The sequence below is a fragment of the Megalops cyprinoides genome, chromosome 15, assembly GCF_013368585.1.
Source record: "Megalops cyprinoides isolate fMegCyp1 chromosome 15, fMegCyp1.pri, whole genome shotgun sequence".
Classification (NCBI taxonomy): domain Eukaryota; kingdom Metazoa; phylum Chordata; class Actinopteri; order Elopiformes; family Megalopidae; genus Megalops; species Megalops cyprinoides.
The window spans coordinates 28,415,493-28,437,409 of record NC_050597.1 but is presented as its reverse complement, the minus strand read 5'-3'; the positions used below and the strand labels follow the sequence as shown (position 1 = coordinate 28,437,409).

The 21,917-nt window shown below is 40.9% G+C and overlaps 2 protein-coding genes across 2 annotated transcripts in view; one reads left to right on the top strand and one right to left on the bottom strand.

Annotated features, from left to right (window-relative positions):
- Window positions 1-12,866, bottom strand: part of antxr1d (ANTXR cell adhesion molecule 1d) — a 32,618-nt gene extending 19,752 nt beyond the window's left edge. The window contains exons 1-9 of the mRNA XM_036546623.1: window positions 12,712-12,866; window positions 2,274-2,345; window positions 1,733-1,804; window positions 1,510-1,591; window positions 1,323-1,353; window positions 1,154-1,227; window positions 999-1,067; window positions 539-619; window positions 346-406 (exon numbers count right to left, since the gene is read on the bottom strand). Of these exons, the coding sequence (XP_036402516.1) occupies window positions 346-406; window positions 539-619; window positions 999-1,067; window positions 1,154-1,227; window positions 1,323-1,353; window positions 1,510-1,591; window positions 1,733-1,804; window positions 2,274-2,345; window positions 12,712-12,866 (697 nt within the window). The remainder of the gene's footprint in view (window positions 1-345; window positions 407-538; window positions 620-998; window positions 1,068-1,153; window positions 1,228-1,322; window positions 1,354-1,509; window positions 1,592-1,732; window positions 1,805-2,273; window positions 2,346-12,711) is intronic.
- Window positions 12,867-16,522: 3,656 nt separating this feature from the next.
- prdm8 (PR domain containing 8) lies at window positions 16,523-20,419 on the top strand. The gene is made up of 4 exons (XM_036546622.1): window positions 16,523-16,588; window positions 17,617-17,839; window positions 18,134-18,365; window positions 18,891-20,419. The coding sequence occupies exons 2-4, from the start codon at window positions 17,624-17,626 to the stop codon at window positions 20,024-20,026; spliced, it is 1,584 nt and encodes a 527-aa protein (XP_036402515.1). The 5' UTR covers window positions 16,523-16,588; window positions 17,617-17,623; the 3' UTR covers window positions 20,027-20,419.
- Window positions 20,420-21,917: the final 1,498 nt, after the last annotated feature.

Genomic DNA, 21,917 nt, shown 5'->3' with positions numbered 1-21,917 from the left:
CCTGTAATAAACCAGATTACTGCAGCGATGAATAAATCAAGGCTTGAGCTGAGGGGGTAGCTAGAGTGTTTTATGTCATAACAAAACCAAGGGAAAGCCACTGGTTGGCCATGCTAAGCCACTATCTTTGGTATTTTGCTTCTGCTAATGAAATACTTTCTTGTACAACTTCATTTTACTTGTACTGCTTCAATGCTCACGATCCAACCTTATAATGTGACACAACCAAAATATCTATTTTTTTCTGTCCTAGGTGGTTTGTTATGCAAAGGTTGGGCATAAGGCCTTTCCTATTACTGACACCATCCATAGTTTTATTTCATTTTGTATTCATGGAGCCCTTACCTCCTGCACAGACACTCGATGGTTCAGCTGCTAATATTTCAATGCAGGATTTCTTTATGATCTGGAAAAAGAAAAGTGGACCAATGTGAGTAAAGTGGTGCTAGCGAGGCATTCAGAAATACATTTTCATACTTTCAGGGTATGGCGGCGTCAGCGGCAATTTTGGCTTTAAAAAAAAGGCAGCTATATTTACAGAATCGATCATTCCTCTTAGGGCCTGGAATCCTCCAATCACAGGAAAGACATGCTCGATGGTGTCCGCGATGGTGGCCAGCTAGAAGAAGAAAAGTTGTCAATAATCCAAACAAGTTGAACCTTTTCAAAAAACTTCTCCAGTCCAAACCTAATACTACTTAATCAAAAAGTTTTCAGCGCACTCAATAACCTTAGCAGGTGCACAAGTGTTTTTCTATTTTTGAATTTGGGGAATTCCAAAACTCATAAAACTCTTCAGAATCCAAAACCTTTGAGAACACAGGGCTCAATGGAGTAATGCAAAGTAAAGTAACGAGGAAGTCTCTGACATTGTCATAATTGCAGCAGACTTAATCAAGCCAGGAATGTTCAATGCGGAAGCGTAACAAACAGGAGATGGCAGAGGAGGAAATTAAACAGATAACCCTTTTAATATGGACCGTGGAACTCCCAGCTACCTGCGTCTCGTTGAAGTCCTTCACTCCCACGCAGTACACGATGGCTCCCAAGGACCGCGCCCGCTCCGCCTGCACCAGGGTCAGAGAAACAAGCGGTGAGTTCCCGGCCAGTGCTCAACGCCATGTCCAATTAGGCGTGCCGGCTCGTCACTCGCCTCTTGCTGTGCCGTGTGGAACTGCTGCTCATTTAGCTCTCCGTCAGTCAGTGCGATGATGACGCTCGCTGTCCCTTTAAAGCAGAAATCAAAGAGTGCAGGCTTAATACCTCCTGAACATGCAGAAAAAACCCTGCGTGGTGGCGGCGTGATTGCATGGGGCCCTCACCGTAGTTCTCGTAGAATATCTGCTCATTTGCCTGGGGTTGGGAGGCGGGGGCCCACGTTTTTGGCGGAGAGCATGAAAATAAATTAAAAAATTGTTCCTCCACATCAAAAAAAATTTGTCCAATTTCATAAAATATTGAACTTTGTACTGCATTTGTACAGCATGCAAAAAAGTCTCAAAGACATACCTTTTCCAGGCCAAGATGCATAAACGTATCACCCCCCGGTATCTCCCTTTTCAAAACACTCAGTCCCTTCCTTATCTCGTCCCTTAAAGACATGAGGTGACACCAACTGATCAAACCTCTCTATGGCTGCTGAAGAGAAATGGTTTCAATGCCAACAGACTGGTCTCGTAACATCTGCTTGATAGGGCAGACAGGAACCTCAGTGGGATGGCGGGATAGCTACCTGTTCTCTGTCAATGGCATGATGGTGTTACCCCGGGATGAGAACACAATGAAGGACATTCTCAGCATTGGGCTGCAAGGAGAGAGGACCCGTTTGCCATTTAGCAAACAACAGCAGAAAAATCTGTACATTCCACGTTGCGTGACATGAATTGTGAAAACGTTCCTTCCAAATCTTCCTGGTTTGAGGGAGAAATTTAAAAATCATTTTGTTGACTGATACAAATTGGATTTTTCTATACTAGAAGGTACGTTGCTTTTAGTGATTAGTGCTCATTTGAACAAACTTACCTCATCCCAAAGTCATTTGTCAAGTTAAATGAACGCTCCAAATATCTGGAGCATACATGTTTTATTGTTCAAATTCATATCTTTGCAAATTGTCCCTTCTTTACACCACAGACAGGCAGCAGGAGAAAGAAACAGTGGCACAAGATGAGACAACATTTGGTCGTATCCCTGTGGGTGTCTGTTTGTACTTTGCTTTTTTCTTATTTGGTGCCAATCACAAAAGAAGAGCATAAAAATTTCAATCCTCTTACCTAATGAATTTCTCGGCCAGATGTTCGACAAAAGAGTAGATCTCGATCCAGTGGTTTTTGACACTTCCCGATCTGGAAGAAAGAGGAAATCTCTCAGCATCCACTCCTCATCCATCATGTGCTCAACACTAGCGATTAGGATTTGGGGATGCCCCAAGAGTGGATTAAACAAACATGTCTACGCATATGGCTTTCAACATTTAAACATTTAGAACTGCACAACTCCCTAATCAGCCTTCCTATCTATCATTTCTTACATATTGTGTGTATCTTTAGAACTGTTGGACCACCCTCTAATGTGACTCTGGTTCACTAATTCATTGCAGGCCCATGAGTGTTTCAAATGTGGACCAACTGTCTTTGTGCTGGATGTATCTTTCTTGTGAAATAGAGGCATACAGGCCTCTTTCAACCAGAGCACGATTATGAATGGATTATATCAGATGGCTCTGTATGAGGTAACAGGTTGTAAAACTCTACATTGGCTCAGCTTCTGAGGGAGTGAGGTGGGAGTAGAGAGAACGCCCACACGTCTTGTGACAATTATGTAATGTAACAATCTGGCACCAGGCTCAAGTCCCATTGGAGGAACTGAGTCAGGAAAGGAGCTTTCAGCTGGGCAGCTGGGTCATATCCTTCAGCAGTTAGGCAACATGGGTACAGTGTGCCATGCGGGACCCTCTTCCGCCCAGACAACAAAAGCAGATGGAGCCTAAAAACGGCATCCTTCCTGATCAAAAAACCTTACATCTGTAGTAAAGCATTCACTTTAGTTCCACAAGAAAGTGGAACACATCTAAAATTAAAACTCCACATCTCCACACTCATGTACGTACTGCTTTAAGATCCATGTAAAGGTCCATTCGTTTAAATGAACTTTGGGGGTGGGGGTGGGGGGGTTATTCAGTTGCCTGCTATTATTCAGTTGCCTCTGATTCACTTTACACTTTACAGCCTGGTTTATTGTTTTTCCATGCGAGTCTCTCTACCCGAGCGGTGCAGACGGTCGCTGCGCTGGGGCCAGTTTCACCAACAAGGCTTTCAAATGCCAACTCAGAGCCCGCATAATGCTCAATCAGCCAGCCAAAACGTACTCACAGGGGTAACGAATGTGCTGAAAGGACACAACGTGCTATTTTGAAGTGGTCTGAACACACACACGCACCGTTGCTATGCAGTGACCGGGCCGCACTGCACATGGTTTCAAAATGCTGCACGGCCCTCTCCATCACACACAGCTAAACCGAAGCGCTGGTTTTGATGAAGCACCAGTGTGGGATGCTGTTTTTTGAGCAGGGGGTTAACTCGGCGGGACTGCCTGGATTTTTTAACCAGTGAAACCTTCAACGTTGCAACGGATGTTGGAGGAGAGGTTTTTTTGAGGTACCGTAGTCTTGGGACTTCAGCCCAGCGTAGCTTGCATTTTCTTCACCTGTCCAAACAACGCAAGGGGAGTTGTGGGTAATATTTTTTGGGAGATTCCTGATGAAAGAAAGACAAATACCACAAGGCCTTTTTCAGGGGGCCTCCCTATTCAAACTAATTTTGATTAAGCCTACACTCAAATAAGAGATTTGCAAAGTTTTCCTTCGACTTTCCAAGAATGAGGGGACTGACTCATACATACCGGAAATCTCACTCCATTTTCTCTCTGACCTGATGCAACCTGATGCTTTTTGTATATTCATTCCCATTACTTCCGCTCATAAGGTCAGCGTGCCTTCTTACATGCATGCCAGCAGTAGCTCAATGCAGAGTCTATGGCAAGATGGCATCTAAAATTACTTTGGATTTCCATATCCATCAAGTATTTGAAGCATAAATCCGTACCCTTCCTTTGAAGAATTCATATTACACCAACAGTGCTTGAAAACACCAAATTAATATACATATCTCAACCGATAAATGCTTGGCAATCAAGTGACATATTCTTAATGAGTACTTCAGTACATTAGTATGTAATATAATGAGGTACACTTTCTAATATTGTAATGTATTATCATTGGTAAATTGGTCTGGGTTGTTCCTCTTCAAATGAGGTTTAAATGTGGACTGGTTCCAATTGTAGGATTGCAGACAGTTTGTGGCTGTCTGGGCCCAGGACCTGAGTACCTCTGAACCAGACAAACAGGAGGTCAAACCTCAGGAGGTCAGCGGTGTAGCTAGCAGGTCTCTTATTTCTTTTGCAACAAATAAATAAAACAAGATGTGATAATCTATGGCTAGCTCCCCAGCTCACTTCATAAAAGTGTTTGCGCAGATATAAACTTGATAAACAACTTCAAGCTTAATGAAATCATTTTGGACCACAGGTGCTGCCCAAGCAAGGAGTGCTGTAGTAAAGACATACAGCCTGCATCTAGAACATTTTGTCAACTGTTTTTCTGTTCAAATATAGGAGAGAGAATGTTGACATGTCTCAGAAACTCAGAAGCACAAAATATCTACAAGAATCTACATACAGAGGCAAATCCAAAAAAACTATTAAGAATGTTATCCACACCATTAAATGAAATTTGCCAATTCAAACAATCTTGTCTTAGTTCAGAATACACCTACCTCCTGTGCAGGAGTTTGATCTTTGTTTTTTAGACTATTTTCTCCTTCATTTTAATAATCAGATAGAGTAAATGAGTTTAGCTATCCAGCATACATTCTGTCATATTCTGCAGGAAATCTGGTAATTCTAAACAAAAGAACTTTGTCAAACTGTCAGTGCCCTCAAATGGTCAAGCTCTCCACAGCACTCTGGAAACAAGGAACTGGTGTGTTGTATTAGATAATACTACGGCAATATTAGCATGGCTCTGAAGTTTACGTGGCTCACCTGGATAAGTAGAATAGTCAGTACAGCTGCCATTGTTGGCAGCTTGTTGGACACACAGCACCAAAGAACATCAAGTTTTAAATAGCTGAAGTTGACAGCCATCATAATCACAGCTGTAACACCTGCCTGCCTACTTCGAGTCATTCTGATTTCCATATGCTGTTTTGTGTAATGGGTATTAATTACCTGTTCATTAACTGAGTGACAGCCCTTCCAGAGGGAAACCAACTCTCTTTAGGAGAGCTGTTATTGGCCCTTTAAAGCTAGCTAATGTTGGCAATGGAAAATAACCATTACCAGTATCATGGCAACTAGAACTGCAGTCACTGTGAGCAAAATGCTCAAGGATTGCATTGACACACAACCTCTCACAAAGACCATCATTAATGTGACATCATGTTCATCATCAAGAGTGAATAGTGAATTACAAGTGCACATTGATTTTCAAAACAAGTGAACCCCTATATAAGTGCATTATGAACAGACAGAAGCGATGACATGTATGAAAATGATTATAAGATCCCTGCTGAATGTATGTACATATGTAATATGCGGGAACACATGTGAATGATTTTGGTCTCATGCAATCCTGGCAAAAACTCTGAGGCTCAATTTCAGAGGGATCTGGATGGCTTCCATAATTACTAAAATGTGTTGCGCTTACAGTTTTGTGTGCATTGAATGGGATGGGCTATAGATAATCATTACAGAATGTTACACTTGGCAAAAAGGGTTAGTGAGATAACTGAATTTCAAACAGGAAAAGATTCTGAAAGGAAAATCCAAGGGTTTGACAGCCCCTCCCTAAGAAAGAAATGTATCTGTCATATCTACATCCAGTGAACTGTATTGAAAATCAGATTCACTCAAAAACTAAATGTCCAAATTGATCTTTAATAACGATCAATGTTTTCTGGAAACACATTTATATTCTGGTGTAACGGAATGTGAGGCTGGCTTGTTGATCACACGAATGTTGTGCTCAGAAGTGATGGCTTGATATTTCTGATTAATGCAAGGTCGTTGGGTGGCATTTTAAGGTCCCTGCAGTTCCGTCAGCAGCACGGCACCATTTAATGCATAAAGCGTGCCAAAAGCTTGGTGATGCATGCCAACCCACACAACTCCCCAGGCTTTTATTAAACTTTATAGATGAAAGGGTAAATTGTGAAGTGCTTCTCAGGAACACTGGCAAATGAAAAGGTACTACAGTCAGACCATTCAGAGGGTCACTTGCCTTCTTCTCCCTCTGTAATACTGGCTGTCATTTATTCCCATTTTGGATGATCGAGACATCAAGGTCAGAACCCACAAAAGGCTTTGAACCTGCGGGCTGTTTCAGCATAACACCAAAGGACCTGTTTCCACTTCACAGCAGTAAATTCCCAGCAAACCTCCACCCCCACCCCTCAGACGCGATTGAGATGGGTCAGGCTACTCTGATGCCGTCTGCAGTGTCGGCATCAGCCTGGCTGTGCCACAAATTGCATTTCGGTCTGTCCCCACCATGGTTAGCCATTCAAGCTCGAACACTAGAAATGACCCACGCTTTACCGTTGCTGCAACATCTGTCACTTTTTTTCCATTTGTTTCAAACAACCATAGAATAAATACCGCTGCATCGGTGACAGTAGGACTTGACTTTCAATCATTTATTATCGAGAGTCAAGAACAAACAGTGATGTGGTCAGACTGAATTCCAGCGTTGGTGTTTCATGGGCTTTCATATGACTCCCTGGAGAGAACAGCCAGCCCAAGCACCAGACCGTAGAGCCCACTGTGGGGTTATGTTTGTTGCTTTAAACATCAGAGGCACTAGGCAACCAAGATAAAAAACTAAGTTTTAAATGAAATTTTTTTCTGACATTTATAATAACCATATCCTACTTGTCTGCTGGGAAAATAAAACAAAGCTCACTAAGACATTGTTGAGCATTTCTAGCTACATAAGGGAAATCTGTAAAACAGTACATCTACTTGATGACCTAGGCATAATCTGAACTGTTTGAACCACACCTGCTAGTCAAATTGTTAAGTTGAATACACAGTATTTATGGCCTTTCATACCGAAACCCAAAAACTTTACCTATGAGAAATAATACCATGCTGACATGAATGAACACCCATAGGGTTTGTTCAGCTATATTCATCCTCGCTATCTCTGAATCCACACCATCGCTGCTCTGCTTTTTACCTGACCATCACACCGGCATTTTAAATGTTCAGTGTTTGGTACTCAACCATTTCCACTGAAGGACTCTTAAACAGCAATAACATTCAGAGTCAATGGCCATTTAAAAACTCTGCAACAGGCCGCTTTAATAAGCCTGAGCTGTGATTACAGTCATGAGGTCCCGCTCCACTGGGACCTTTTTTGGCACTCTTGACCCATTTATAAGCTGCAGCTGCATTTTTGTTCCTCTCAACCATCTTAAAAATGACTATTAAACACCCAGGTAATTGTAAGCAAGTTCACTGACGGTTATAATGGTAACATTCTTGAGGGTGCTGGGTAACTGGATAAGACAAGGGACAGCTCCCAGTGGAGGTGGGGGGAATTTGATGGATTCTTGCCTTGCCAGATTGGTTCCAGGCACTCAGCTCCACATGAAGGTGCACACGCATAGGTTTTGAAAGCACAAGGTACGTCTGGAGCTTGTCTCTTGGCACCAGAGGGATGAATGTGTGGACGGTGACTGGAACTGTTGGCTTCATCCAGCAGTTCGGCAAGGGCTTCCCACTCATTGAGTTTGAAAGTCAGAGCATCCTACACACACCCTAAATTCAGGAATGAAGCTATCTCAGAGGACGAGGGGGCGTTTTGAGGTGGGGCAAGACTGCTGCGCTTTTCTAAACACAATAGAATACAATGCTGGACAATTTACGTTGCGCTCACCCACAGGCAAACATGATGTCATCTTCCATACCGAGCTGGTTCTTCAACCATCTATGAGCACTAGCTACAAACAGTTGAACACTGTTACGCAGTGTTTACAATCCGAACAGTTGGCTGGAAGCTGAACAGTAAACCTCATGTTTCTTTGTTTTGTTTCCCCTGTTGTTACCCAACTGATTTTCATTCCAGAACACTCTCAGCTTTTCCAGTCCGGTGGACATATGGGTTAAACACAGTGTGCGAAATACCCAGTGGCAATTGGCGGGTCCCCCCTACCCCCCTACCCATACCTGCCAACATTTAGGTTTCAAAATATGGGAGGTTTTTTCAGCAGGGGGGGTGGAGAGTAAATAAATAGTAAATAAATAATGCAGAAATTTGTTATGATTTCAAAACTGGATTACGCGACAATGCTTTGTCGCACAACTAGTATCATCAGAAAGGGCGAGTTCTGCTGTTTATTTTGATATATGTTGTGAAGCGATAGGGACTTTGTGACTTATTCAACCAAGAAGCAAGAGTGTGAAAATGGGTGAAGAAATTAGTACTCAAAGTAGAAAGTATTACTTTGCAGAAGTTTGATCTGTCTCCATAACGTGATTACTTCAGTATGTACAAATATTTGAATAGCATCATTACAAAACTCCGGTTCCTCTCTCTCTTGTGATATGTGTTCCATATCTATGCAATGACGAGTTCATGAGTAATTCAAACAAGAGTAATAGATGAGGAGATGGATGTAGAGCTGTATGCAGATGGTACTTATGTTTAAATTTGATGCAAATTCAATTTTTTTTTTTCTTGCCAACACTTCATCACATAGACAAGCAACTAGCATCGTTAGCGATGAATACTTCGAGAGCAATTCAACCGAGAAGAAGGGATGTGAATTTGGATGCAGGCTGCGTCTGTCAGGCTTTAAGGGTTAAAAGACATTTTTAGTGACAATTGCAAGTGACAAATAATTTTGAAGGGGGGGTCTCTGGAAATAAAGATATTTCCAGAGACCCCCCCCAAAATTGCTGTTGAGGCTTTCAGAGGGTCTCAAGTGTCAATCAAGGGGTCTCGGACCCCCCTACAGACCCCCCACATTTCGCACCCTGGTTAAATGTGTCCATGTCTTGCTAAGCTTCCAAATTCAAAGTAGGACAAACTCAAAGATTGTGAATGAAACTATGAAGCAGTAAATGTGTACTTTTCTAATCAAGATGGACGCACATTTTGTTCGCGCAAGCAGGGCCGTGTTGACAGCAAACAAGGTACAACCCCTCTGTTTATTACAGATCGTTAAACAGCAGGTTGGGGCCCTGGCAGCCTGATTCAGCAGAATGCATTGTCTCTAAATTTCTCTGGGAGTGGTGCACCATAGTCTAGCTTATTGTTTAAAAATGTAATGCCCCATAAAAGTTAGAAACTAGAACTTAAAATTCATTGTGACCATTTTACAAAGGTGTTTCCTGAAGGCTGCAACCTGACAAGCAATTAAAAGCTCCACACCAGAAGAGGACAAGGGTATGCCACAGACACTAAATTGTGACCTGATATTCATGTTCTGCACTCCAGCGTCCATGCTCTTCTGACCAGGAACCGGCTGGGAGCTTGACTATGTTGCCATCTGTGTTGCTGACTGGAGATGTTCTGTGTAGACCACGCCCCTTCCAGAACATTCTTAAGAAGCCAGAAAATCAAAACACCTACAGCTTCAACAATGGCAGAGTCAGAACTTTCAATATGAAGCACACAGAGCTAGTCATCTGGTCAATATTTAGAGTATCTGTGGATATACTCTTAAATAAGACTACTGAACAGCAAAAAAAATTACATGGAGTCTAAATTATACAGTGGTTTAAGTGACATTGGATTATTCATCTTTTGAGTTACAGACATCTGTGAGAATATTCACTTTAATTAAAGCCTGTCAAAAGTTAAAAACTACAGTTCAGCAGCGTGAAACACCGGGCATTACTGATTCCCCATTATCTCGTTGATGCACTAAATCTGCTTGTTGAAATAGTGAAACAAGGAGTTTCATTTCATGAGACTACTTATACCCTGCAGCTCTGCATATGTCAACTCTAACAATAAGATAAAGTAAGATACTCCTCTCCAAAAAAGCAGTAAAGAAGTCAGAAATGTCAGAATGTTCCTGCCACTCTCAGGCCTGTTGCTGAGCTCCAGATGCATGCAAGTGCTGACCTCACTTGCAGTAATGACCCTGGTCTGAGAGCAAGAAACATGTTTTTCCAATTTACCAATCAAAGCTGCCAAGGGCTCCTCCATTATGTCTGCTGTCTGAAATGTCCGTCTATATTTAGATACACGTTCTAAACACAGCTCTGTTAAAAATAAAGCCACGCTCTATTGAGGACTAGTGATGGCTTTAATTAGTCCAGGGGATGTTTTCTCTAAATTCATTTCAGCAGCCTAACATAATTACAGTAGAGTGGTTCTATCGTGAGAGGACAGTAGAAGCTTGCTCATTGGTTATATTCACCATTAGCTTGGAAGCATTGATAGGCACAAATGAAAATCATTTCGTTTAAGTTTCGATAACCCTATACACACGTGCTACACTGCCTCTTCGCTAAAAAACTGTGACTGACATGTAAATTGTGTTCAACTTCATTTCACATATTGACTCAACAGCAGTGACTTTTAAAATACCCGGAAATCCACCCCAGGCTAAAAGGAAATAATAATCTTTCTGCCCAAGCAGCAGCGAGGGCCTTAGAACTTAAGGAAGGTCCTTAACAAGCTTCTTCTCATTAGAAGTTAATTGGACCAGGAGCCTCGTCAAACTAACTTCAAAGGTCATCATTACATCATCAGCCACAACATAACCAGGACACAGACAGCTTCCTGTCTCTCATCAGTGAAATGAAATGTCCCAACTTTCAATTTAAGCTATAACAGTTTGAAGAAATCACCGTTTACACTTTTCATGTTGGTATGGACTTCAAAAAAGACTACTGATTATCATTTATTGATACAACTCTCTACCTTGGACTCTAAGCACAAGATGCATATGTTTTTAAACAGTAAATGCTTAATGAATAATAGTTTTATCACTGACAGCACAGGTGTCAATGATAAAACACAAGATGTTATAGCGTATCTGGACCAGCCTGTGTTTAACATCCACATAGTCTCATGGATTTCAGCCCGTCTTGTCATTAAGAGGTTAAGAAGTTAAGATTATATTACTGACTAATTTGTATAACTCATTCCATGGAAGGTGAGCAATCTTACATAACATGAATTAGCTAAACTCGCATTAGATAGCAACCGTAGAGCAAACTTAACCAAGATAGAGATGCCCAATTAAAGTTGTGTACCTCCAACTAGCTACATCCACAGTGTACCCTTTAAAGGGAATGTTGCAGTATACGTACACACAGCCCGGCAGCCAGTTAGCTACAATAGCGATATTCACGTTAAAAAATACGATCTAAAAAGATTATAGTCTACATCAGTAACAATAAATCTGGAAATCACGCTGATCCCAAATTTCCCTAAAAGATCATCTCCATTACATAAAAGCTGTTTCTAATCAATTATCACGCTGTTATGTCTTAAGGCAATCTGGTACCGCGTCACATTTCATGTGGCGCTATTTATTCCAATAATTTACAAAACATCAAAAACTGAAGCGTTCCATGCAAAATAGCGAGCGATGCACGTGCAATTTGTCTTCCGTATTAGGTAAAGCGTTTAATTTCATGCCGTGGTAACATATCTCCCCATCAAGTTTCAAAGGGAAAAAATACCGACCACAAAGGAACAAAGTTTGGATCTTTCAAACTGCTTGGTCAGCTAACCATACTCAGGACGCGCCACCCCTTCCCCCTCGCCACACATACACACGCAACCCTTTTTTGAAGCTAGCGAGCTTATTCACCCAATGATTCATAGCTCCAGATAAACGGTCGCCAACAAACTCATAAACACACGCATGGCCTTCCATGAGTTTCACCATTGATATTGTCATGGTGAAAAGCGAGCTGACAAACTCTAATTTGGGCTGTATGAGGTATGATACGGCAAGGTAAATGTGAACAAATAAAACGCCGGTTCTTAAGAACGTCCGAGCTCTTTGTGAAACGGACAGGCTCCTGCTTCTACGAATAAAACTGCAAACAGCCGGCAAACTGCTTTTTTCCAGCATTAAATCGGGGCAACGCGTTTCTGCACTGCAAACCATCCCCTCGGACAGCTGGAGCAGCTGGAGCGGCCGGCTCCATCAACAATGTAACCCAATACACGCATCCTGCCCTCCGCTCCGTGGGGGATGTGCTGTTTTTCTTCGCCTTTCAAACCGCGTGAATAGATGGACAATGAAGCCACCATAACAAGCCGTTTGTGGACCAGAAACGTGCACTCACGACGAACCTTTGTTTTGAGTTTTCTTAAAGGGGGGAAAGTTTTCCCCTTCCAAGGAAACCAAAAACAAATAACGGGATTGGTTAGACGCAATGGCCAAACTCGAAAAGCTCACTGTCAAAGCATCACTTTTAACACACCGAGTCTTAGATGACAGCTTGACGAGTCTCTGAACAAAGCACAGCATTTAAGTTAAGAGTTCAGAGGTTTAGCTTGAGAGCAAAGCTAGGAGAGACCGTCGGTACGCCCCGACCGTGTCTCGAGACAACTGGGTCGTTGCATGGCTACGTGCAATGGGGAGTAAATAAAATGTCATAAATATGACAGTCGCTTACTTGTCGAGGACGAAGTACAAGTCGAAAGCTCCTTGACAAGACCTCTCTTCCTCTTCTGCATATTCGTCGGTCTGCGTCTTGACCGAAGGGAGTGTGGACATGAAAAATCCAAGCAGAACCAGGGCAAGATACACGTTAATCAAAAAGCTCGCCATCTTTTCCCAAACTGTTTGATACCCAAAAATACAACAGAGAAATTCAATAGCGTTTCACATTATTCCCGAAGTCTTAAAAAAGAGTTCCTCCCGGGGCAGATGTGTCCAGGAAACGCCAGCACAAAGGGTAGTCACGGTTCCACTAGTTGACGCGTTCCTTGCATCAGCAGGCGCAGTTTCTTAACGTTACACTCAGTCTTTTTTCTAGCAACTCCTAACAGAGCAATGAAAGAGGGGACTCTGCCAGAATAACGCATGCAGTGGAGAAAACGACTTCCCTTTTCCGGCAAAAAATAATTGATGAAGAACGTTCTGAATACCTAGCTATGCACAAACGACCTCGAAACGATTCTTCCCTAAAATATTCCAGGAGTTTATTTATGAGGCGTCAGAATGAGGCATTATAAGAGGCGTTAAAAATATCCAAACCGCTGGTTTTCTATTCAAAATTTAATATGCAAGTTTTTATCAAGACGAATGAAAATATAATAAACGACCAAGCCACGTTAAACAATAAATGGTATAATAAAATGACCAAATCATGTAGGCTACTTCAGTGTCCTAGTTATTGTTCACCTTAACCTGAAAACGCGAGAGCATGAGGCCTTGCTGTAGTGCTGGCGTGAAATAAAATGGGAGTGCTACGTCTGCTCAGGAGCCTTGGAAAAAAATCATACTACGGTTTCATATTTCTGATCTACCCAAAAGAAATCGCGACTAGTTCTGGCGCCACCTTATTTGCGACTAACGCGCGTGTAAGCAATAGGCCAGTTAAATGCAATTAGCAACTTTTAACATGTCTTTCACCCATGACTGATCCGAACAACAGATATACTTAACCGGAGTATCAATTACTCGACGCTAAAATGTAACCACAGAGCGATTTGTTCTTGCCTTAAAATAACACATTTAAGAAAATGGTTTGATGTTATTTACACTACGCGGATTTCTTAAGGGACAATCTTAATGACAGACCACTTTGCGGTTTGATTGAATCAGACCCTAAAGGGATGTGGAAAAATATTGTTATAATGACCAATCAATTATTTGCTTATTTCACTAATCAATTAACATCGTGGACATGATGAAAAATACCTCATTTCTAAAGTACATCTTCATTAAAATGTACACATGCAAACGAGAAATGACTCCATGCACTCGGTAAGTGGTTTATAATATTGAATTTCATGTATGCCTTTTACTTTTCAATATTTTGATGATTTATTGTTTTTTAAGACATAAGCAACACAGCAGAGTGTTATAAATTGGTCTCCCATCTTCCAGTAGGCCCTATAGAAATTATTCAATGAATTTATGTTATTTAAGAATAACATTTCCTAAGGAAAGTTCTTGCATCAATAAGCGGATACGATTGTTAAGAAACAAATGACTTTCTGATTATCCCAAAGATAAAAAAAACTCCTGTTCTGCATGAAATTAACTACTCCGCTAATTTGACAAGTCCTATTTTGGAATCACATCACAGTCCACATTCTATATAGGGTCGGCGGAAACCTTTGAATAACATAGCCAAACTATTACCGTAATTATTATAGTAGCCTGTCCTGCGGTGTTGACAACCAGTCCGTTTTAATAATTTGTCGGAGAATTCTACCTTTTTTCTTCTGTTTTAAGCAATAGGGCTACATATTCATTTATTACACTGCATTTTTTCCAGAGTACCTGAAAATCTTTGGTTAAACCATTTATTTTATTAAAAGGATGTTACGGACACAAAAACAGAACAGTTATGATGGGGGTTGAAGGTCGTTTTCCCAGAGTATGTTAAAATAAAATCAGATCACTTCACATGCAAACATCACTCTAGAAAGAGGAATATGCAGGTAATTGGTTCCATGACAAGTGGAATGAGAGCATTCTCAGTGTGCACAATAGCATGCTTCAATGATACAGTGCTTTATTCGTAAGTCAATGAATATAAGATCTGCTAGCCATGTTTTTTGTCTCGGGCTACAAGTAAAATCGAGCATTATTAAATGACATCTGATCCTTGGATGGTCTTGTTTTGCCAATGGGCAAATGCATTATTCATATTCAAAACTGTACGAATATGTTGTAATCTGGAGAGCATTTAGCGAATTATTATGCATCACAGACTTCAGTTTTGAATAATTAAGAAATTACCACCTCGTGTTATGAAACCATGCGATTAGATAAATTGATTCAGCCATCTTTTTCTCCATCAGGTTATTTTGTTTGACTTTTTATATCGAATTGTTTCGATCAGCAACCATAGGAAAAGTTAATCAAGAATAAGTAAATTAAATGGAATTGAATCTGAAAATTGTTCTATTTAGTGGAAAGGATGAAGATTAATGCTGAGAGTGACTAACACTACTAGTAGTGTTTGGAACAAAGCACAGGTAATTTGCAAATTTGAAAACTGACCACACACTGCGCTTGATCTTGATCATCTGGCTTGAAAAACATCTTATAATCGATCGCTGCCTTCAATCAGTGATATTTCATTTACAATCTGAAGTGAAACAAACTGCGTGGGACACAGGAACATATTTAGCTGCACTCACAGCAAAAAAACACTTCTGCTTGATAAAGTTGATGCACCTACATTCTCCAAATCTAAAGCTATGTTTTGTTCAAAGTCCAACATTCGATACACCTTACGGTGGGCAGTTATATTAGATATGGGCAATTCAGCATTACAGTAGATGTCAGAAGGCTTGAATTTGAACAAATCACAAAGAGACGCATTCATTCCTATTCCTACAGTTGATGCTTTCAAACGAGTGGCCTAAATGTTCGTTACAAATATATGTGGAAAGTTGAGGGGCCTTCCTTTTTTCTTTTTAGAAAAAAAGTGGGTTATTTATTTTATATTGTCCTTTTTAAATGACCATGCCATTGCCTCTCTACTCTGGTCGCATCGTAAGACCAAAAAGACTACATGTAATTACATCATTAACTATGTTTTTTCTTCAGTGTGGAAAAGAACACACAGCGTGGGATGCGGCATTAAGGACATTTGATATTTGTTCCCAATAACAGTACGCTATCGAGTACTTGAGCAAATTCAGATTTTATCGAGCTTTTCCTTACTGTCATCTGTACAGGCCAGTGCAGCCTGGATTTCCCACATGGCAGACAAACATAACTAGCCTACATTAATTTTCCATTTAAAACTCCATGGCGGTGGGAAAATATGTTATAGTTTTTTAAGACAATCGAATATAATTGCCAAAATGAACGGATCATCTGTGATGCTCCGTGACGCAAACGACATGAAGATTAAAACGTCTTCTCCACAGTTAACTTTACAATGAAATATGATAAGCATATACGAATATAGCCTACATTAAAATGTCCAGTTTTAGACAAAAGGGCAGTGTTTAACATTATCAAGCCAGCGAGCGCTCTCCGTCTTTTTCATCAATTACTCTTTTCAACCATTAAGGACTCCTCTCAGGTCTAATTAGTCTGACTGTAAAGCAGGAGAGCACCAATCAAATTGCCACCTGGGGGTTGAAGGGAGCGGAAGAGCCCGTCTGTGGGCCATTACGCACCAGTGCTCTACATCCTCGGCGTGAATAAGTGTGTGGCAGAGCGACGCGAGTGGGAGATCAGCCCCAGACCTCGCCGCAGTCACTCTCACTTCTCAGTCGGCAGCGGCAGGCAGCGTTGCACCTGCTGCGGAGGAAGCATCTCCTCTCCGTTTCCGCATTAAGAGTCTTCACGTCCAACCGGTGAGTGTGCAACACGTTGGATGTTGCTTTTTTGTTTTTGGTTGACTGAATGTACATTAGCGAAGTTTTTCATGGTAAATGATTTATCTATTAGATCATATTATTTCATTTTGCTGTAGCGCAATCGATTCAGTGTTCTGCCATACATTGTCGTTTTAGGCGCAATGCAAAACCTTGTTGCTGCGTCCTGTGTCATAGATCGCACTTGTGAGCATTACATTGCTTGTTAGATTTAACCAGAGATAATAGACGCATAATCACTGTAATTAACGGAACAAATTGGACTATGCAGCATTGATTTTACTAATATAGGCAGAAGTAAGATTTCGTTCTCCTTGGCGGGCATACCTTTTGAAATGTCCCCCTTTAGATCATAATAGAGCACTTTTGAGCGAACATTCAGCGGAGACAGTTTAAATGCCAGATGGGCAGACAATGGACGAAATCAAACTGAAACGCAGAAACAAAGGGTCCGCTGATATCGAAAACTGTGTTCAGCTTCAGTTAATTTTAATTAAAAATAGTTATATCATGGTAAAGCTACGACAGATTTAGGATGTTCATGTGTATTTCTTCCCAATTCGTCTGTGCTGGCAATAAATGGGCTATACATATAAAATAAATAAATCCTTTATTACCTTTATTACATCTTTGTTGCACAGATTTGATTCAGTTAACCCTTGGAATAATGCGCGTCAACGAAATACCACTTCTTTTGCCAAGTTTCATTAAAATTTTAAACCAAGTCAATGGAACAAAAAGGAATTATAACAAATGTATAATTTTTATTAAAAATACGAGTTCAGATTGTGGTTGTGTTTAAATGATTGAACTGAGGAAAACTAATTAATATGAAATAAATGCTGGGCATAACGTGAGCAATTCCTTTAACACGGCCATTGGCCATCTCTACATGATAAAGAAAAAGAAACATTCACATGTGTGCTAAGGCAATGCAGTTGTGACCTCGCGACTGCATTCAGGAAGCATCGAATTCACCGACTTCATAAATCGCTTCTCTTTCATAGGTTAAACATGGAGCTTAGCTTTTTGCCTCGCTCTCTTTGGGCCAACGACAGCAAACTTCTACAACACCATGTTACGGATCTTTTCACAAGTGTACACGTTACAAGGGACCTACCAGCCGGAGAGTCGTTTGGACCTTGCGTTCTCCAGAACACCTTTTACGACACCATTGCCTTCATCGCTCTGAAGTCCTGTGACAAGAGAAACAAATCATATGTTTTCCGGGTATGCGGTTCTCAAATCAGTTACTCCCTGTTTCATAACTGACTGACAAAACTGTACAAAAGGGCATTTAGCTTTTATAAGAATCAAAATACACCTGCATTCCGTATGAAATTATTCATTAAATCGTTTCGAGGGTGTCTGTGTGAACAAATTAATTTATCAGTGTATGTTGACATTTAAACCCTTTGGTAGCCTATATGTAATGCACGCATTTTGCCTCAAACACTCAAGCGATGGTGTATTTAACTTAAAATGTGACATTCTAATATTCTTTGAAATCAACTTTCTCAACAGGTAGACGCGGAGGCAATGAAGAGCTCGCCACTGGTATTGTCCTGGCTAAGGTTGGTGCAAGCGGCAAGCAACAAGGAGGAACAGAATATGGAGGCATATCTGAGGAGCGGCCAGTTGTATTTTCGGTCCACACGCAACATACAGAAGGAGGAAGAACTGCTTGTGTGGTATGACGAAGAGCTCTCTCATCTTCTGGGATTCAACGACATAAAAATAAGAACACTTTCAAACGGTAAGAACCAGCTGTACAGCGTCAACAAACAAACCATTGACTCGACACCTACGTTAACGGCTGTATGAGCAGAAGCTTGCGCTGAATTCATAAGTGGAATCATGGGTATGACTGCTGTATACATCAAATTGCCAGTTAAAAATTAGGCTACGTCGTGTATGAACTATTCCCAACAGAGAATGTGATACTTTCATTGTACAGTTCTGTATGTCGCTCTTCTGAGCAAATAATTTGTGATATGAATGGCACGATATCATTTACTGCCTCAAAATATATCTTGAGACAGGTCACCGAATATAGGGGTCATTCCCTAAGTGGGTGTCTCCAGTTTTTTTAAACAAGTATCCAATTCTTGTCGACTTGGTTAGCATCAAAAGAGTTTTTTTTTCTTGTAGCAGCAGCCTGTATTTTATTTTCAGGCTGATATTTCTGATATTTTCTGATATAGCTGTAATTTACTGAAGTATGGCCAATATTATAGGCAATTGTCTGATAGTTTTGTCTCCATCTTTTTTGTCTATACAGGATTCAGATGTATGAAATGTAATCAAGCCTTCAAGAACGAGTATCCCTATCTCGCACATTGCCGTTTTCTTTGCGCGCAAGTGAAGAACGACTTACACTGCCCAGAGAGCTACGAGCAAAAAACAATGGAAGTTAAGCGACAACGCCGAGTAACGGATTTCCACAATATTGCCAGAGATCTGGAGCAGAGAAAACCCAGTTCCAACGAAGAGGCCACCAATTTATCGCCGCGAAAACGGAGGCACGACGAAACCTGCAGTCCAAGGGTCAAAAAAACCGTTCTACTGGAGAAAACCAACATCTCGAACGATACGAACATAACTCACGCAAGCAGGGAAGGCCAAACTGTCCCTGAGCTAGCGGCCTCGGTTATGAAGCGCAACGCGGACAAATATCTTTTTAAGAAAAACCTTCCGGAATGTAAACAGAGTGCGTTCACTGAGGTTAGGAGAGCAAAGGAGAGGCTAAAACAAGAGAAGGCAACCGAGACAGCTGATGAAAGGGGAATTAACCCAACCGGACAGAGCGGCGTCGACGCAGGCACCGGTTTACAGTCAACTGGCAGTGCGTTCTCATTCGTCTTGCCGAAGGGTGCCCAAGATGAGCAAAAGAGCGCTTTTTGTAAACCTAGTAAAAGCACCGTAAACGACTCCTCTGCGCTCCCATCCCATACATTAAACAGTGCCCCTGAGCGCCCGGAGGACATGACTGATGCGATTACTTCTAAGACTATTCTGGGATACAGCAGTCTGTTGGGATCCCATTTATTAAACGGTGATTTGTCGAGCGCGCAGGCCACAGCGACATCGGTCGCTACGATCAATTCTTTCCCTTACGCTTCAGAGCACTGGCACAGACACATTGGAGTACAGTTACAGACAACCTCCTCTCTGACCCTCCTTCCTCCGACGTTTACCTCTTTCGGGGTTTCAGTGCAGAACTGGTGCGCCAAATGCAACCTGTCGTTTCGGATGACTTCAGATTTGGTGTTCCACATGCGGTCGCACCACAAGAAGGAATTTGCCGCGGAGTCACAGGTGAGGAGGAGAAGAGAAGAGAAACTCACTTGTCCAATATGTCACGAGTATTTCCGAGAACGCCATCACCTTTCACGCCACATGACCTCTCACAATTAGGCCGATAACTCAGATGTAACTGTTGTGGTGAGGCTGGGAGAATGTTGGCGAGTTATGCTTTGCGCTGTAAAGTCTCCTTAAAAATTCAACCGCACTCAGATTTCGAACGGATTAGGCGCGTGTGTATGAAGGGATATTCAGTATTGGTATATATTACTTTAAGAATAAACAATGTTTCATTTATATGTTGTGTGAATTTTATCTGTTTAAACATTTGAGAACGTGTTTTCCTCACTAACAATTACTTAAATCAGGTAGGCAATTGTAATAAATAAATTATAGGGACGTAGGCTACAGGATACAATTTAGCACTGCTGCGTCAAGTCATAGCTTGTACAGGGATTGTCCGTTAGATGGCCCCACATACACACATTTAACGATCTTAACACATACGTATTTGCAGTATCTATAGATATATACTAGTAAGTGCTCTGGTCTTATTGGTCAGGTTAGATAAAGCTCAGATGTAAATTGTGCCTTACGAATCAAAGGAGGACCTACATGATGAATTGGGAGACTGAATGAACGAAGGCGCTGCAATGTAATTAATGTCCATGCTATATTTTTGATTGTTACCTCATGTTTGTTACCTCTGATGTCTGCTATTCACCAGTCTGTATTCGGTGTCTCACTGTCAGAAAATTACTGTTTATAATATTGTTTGGTGTGGGCATTTTCTGTACCGGTATTATGCTGTCATTGCCTCCTAATAATATAACATCTGAAACGTTCTGTAATTAAAACAATTGTAAGAGAAAATCTGAGCGTTTTCTCCCTCTGTCGGCCAAATGTCAATTTTTTGTACCTCCATAAAGATGAACAAATTCATGTTCTCAAAGTGGTTCACAGTAGGTTGTCAGATCTGTACATCGATTGGTTTGAAAATTGCTGTCAATAGGTTGGGTGCATTTACATCCTTGTATATATAATATTTTTTGAAAGAGTAGAATTGTCATTTACGATTATCAGTGACATATATCTCCATGATTAAAGATCCCCATTCAGCAGACTATTCCATTCCAATCTGTTTAAACCGACAATAACGTTGCAGAAGCATAGCATTGTTTTGTCGCTTTTCTGCGTCGCTCTTTTCCATTGTTACTTCTGCTGTATATTTGTTTATTGGAACCCCAGTGAATCAGTGAAAATCGTTTTATTTGGTTGGAATACTTGGCAAAACTCAGTTTCATCTACAGAGCGATTCACGTGATCCAATTTATTACGTGAAATATAACATAATTATTTCGTGTAAAGTCGCATAGAGCGGAGCAATACAAGTAGGCTATTTCAAACAAGCAAACTCAACACAAACATGTAGGCTAACTGTAGTGTAAAACCGGTAAATATCATATTTGTCTCGGGAAATATCCGAGCTACAGCATTGTTTTATAAATTGACAGTCATTTCGACAAACCTTCCAAAAGCCTGGATGTATGCAGTAGTGACGACAAAAATACTTTTTTTCTGAATAAGAGACAGGAAATATCTAAGTTTAGTAGCATTTTAATTGGAAAAAGACCAATCAAGTGTGCTTGGTGTCTGTTCCTAAGGAGAAATCTATGTCATATAGGCCTAGTCGCAAGATCTTCGTTGGGCAAGTTCGGAAACAGGCGACAGAGCGCCGAAGTGCGGATATTTACGATCAAAGTTATTCATTTCATTCTGAATAATTGTAGCATTAAAGTCTATAATTTGCTTTTCTGCGGTTCTGAAACTGAAAGTTGTTGAAAAAATATTCTAATATTCTACAGACGTATGTTCATAACAGTTCTACAAGCTACCTGGACACATAGTTAAATATAAAATTTCTTATGTCTTTACCATATCTGAATGTTTAGGACAGCTGATATTGATATTTATTCAGTCATCATAATAGATGCCCTACTGGAGT

What these genes read in the sequence shown, in the direction of transcription:
- prdm8 (XM_036546622.1), top strand. Translation starts at nt 17,624, where the DNA reads ATGGAGCTTAGCTTTTTGCCTCGCTCTCTTTGGGCCAACGACAGCAAA. An exon ending in ACAAATCATATGTTTTCCGG is followed by an intron (nt 17,840 to 18,133) that starts GTATGCGGTTCT and finishes CTTTCTCAACAG; the next exon opens with GTAGACGCGGAGGCAATGAA. An exon ending in AATAAGAACACTTTCAAACG is followed by an intron (nt 18,366 to 18,890) that starts GTAAGAACCAGC and finishes TTGTCTATACAG; the next exon opens with GATTCAGATGTATGAAATGT.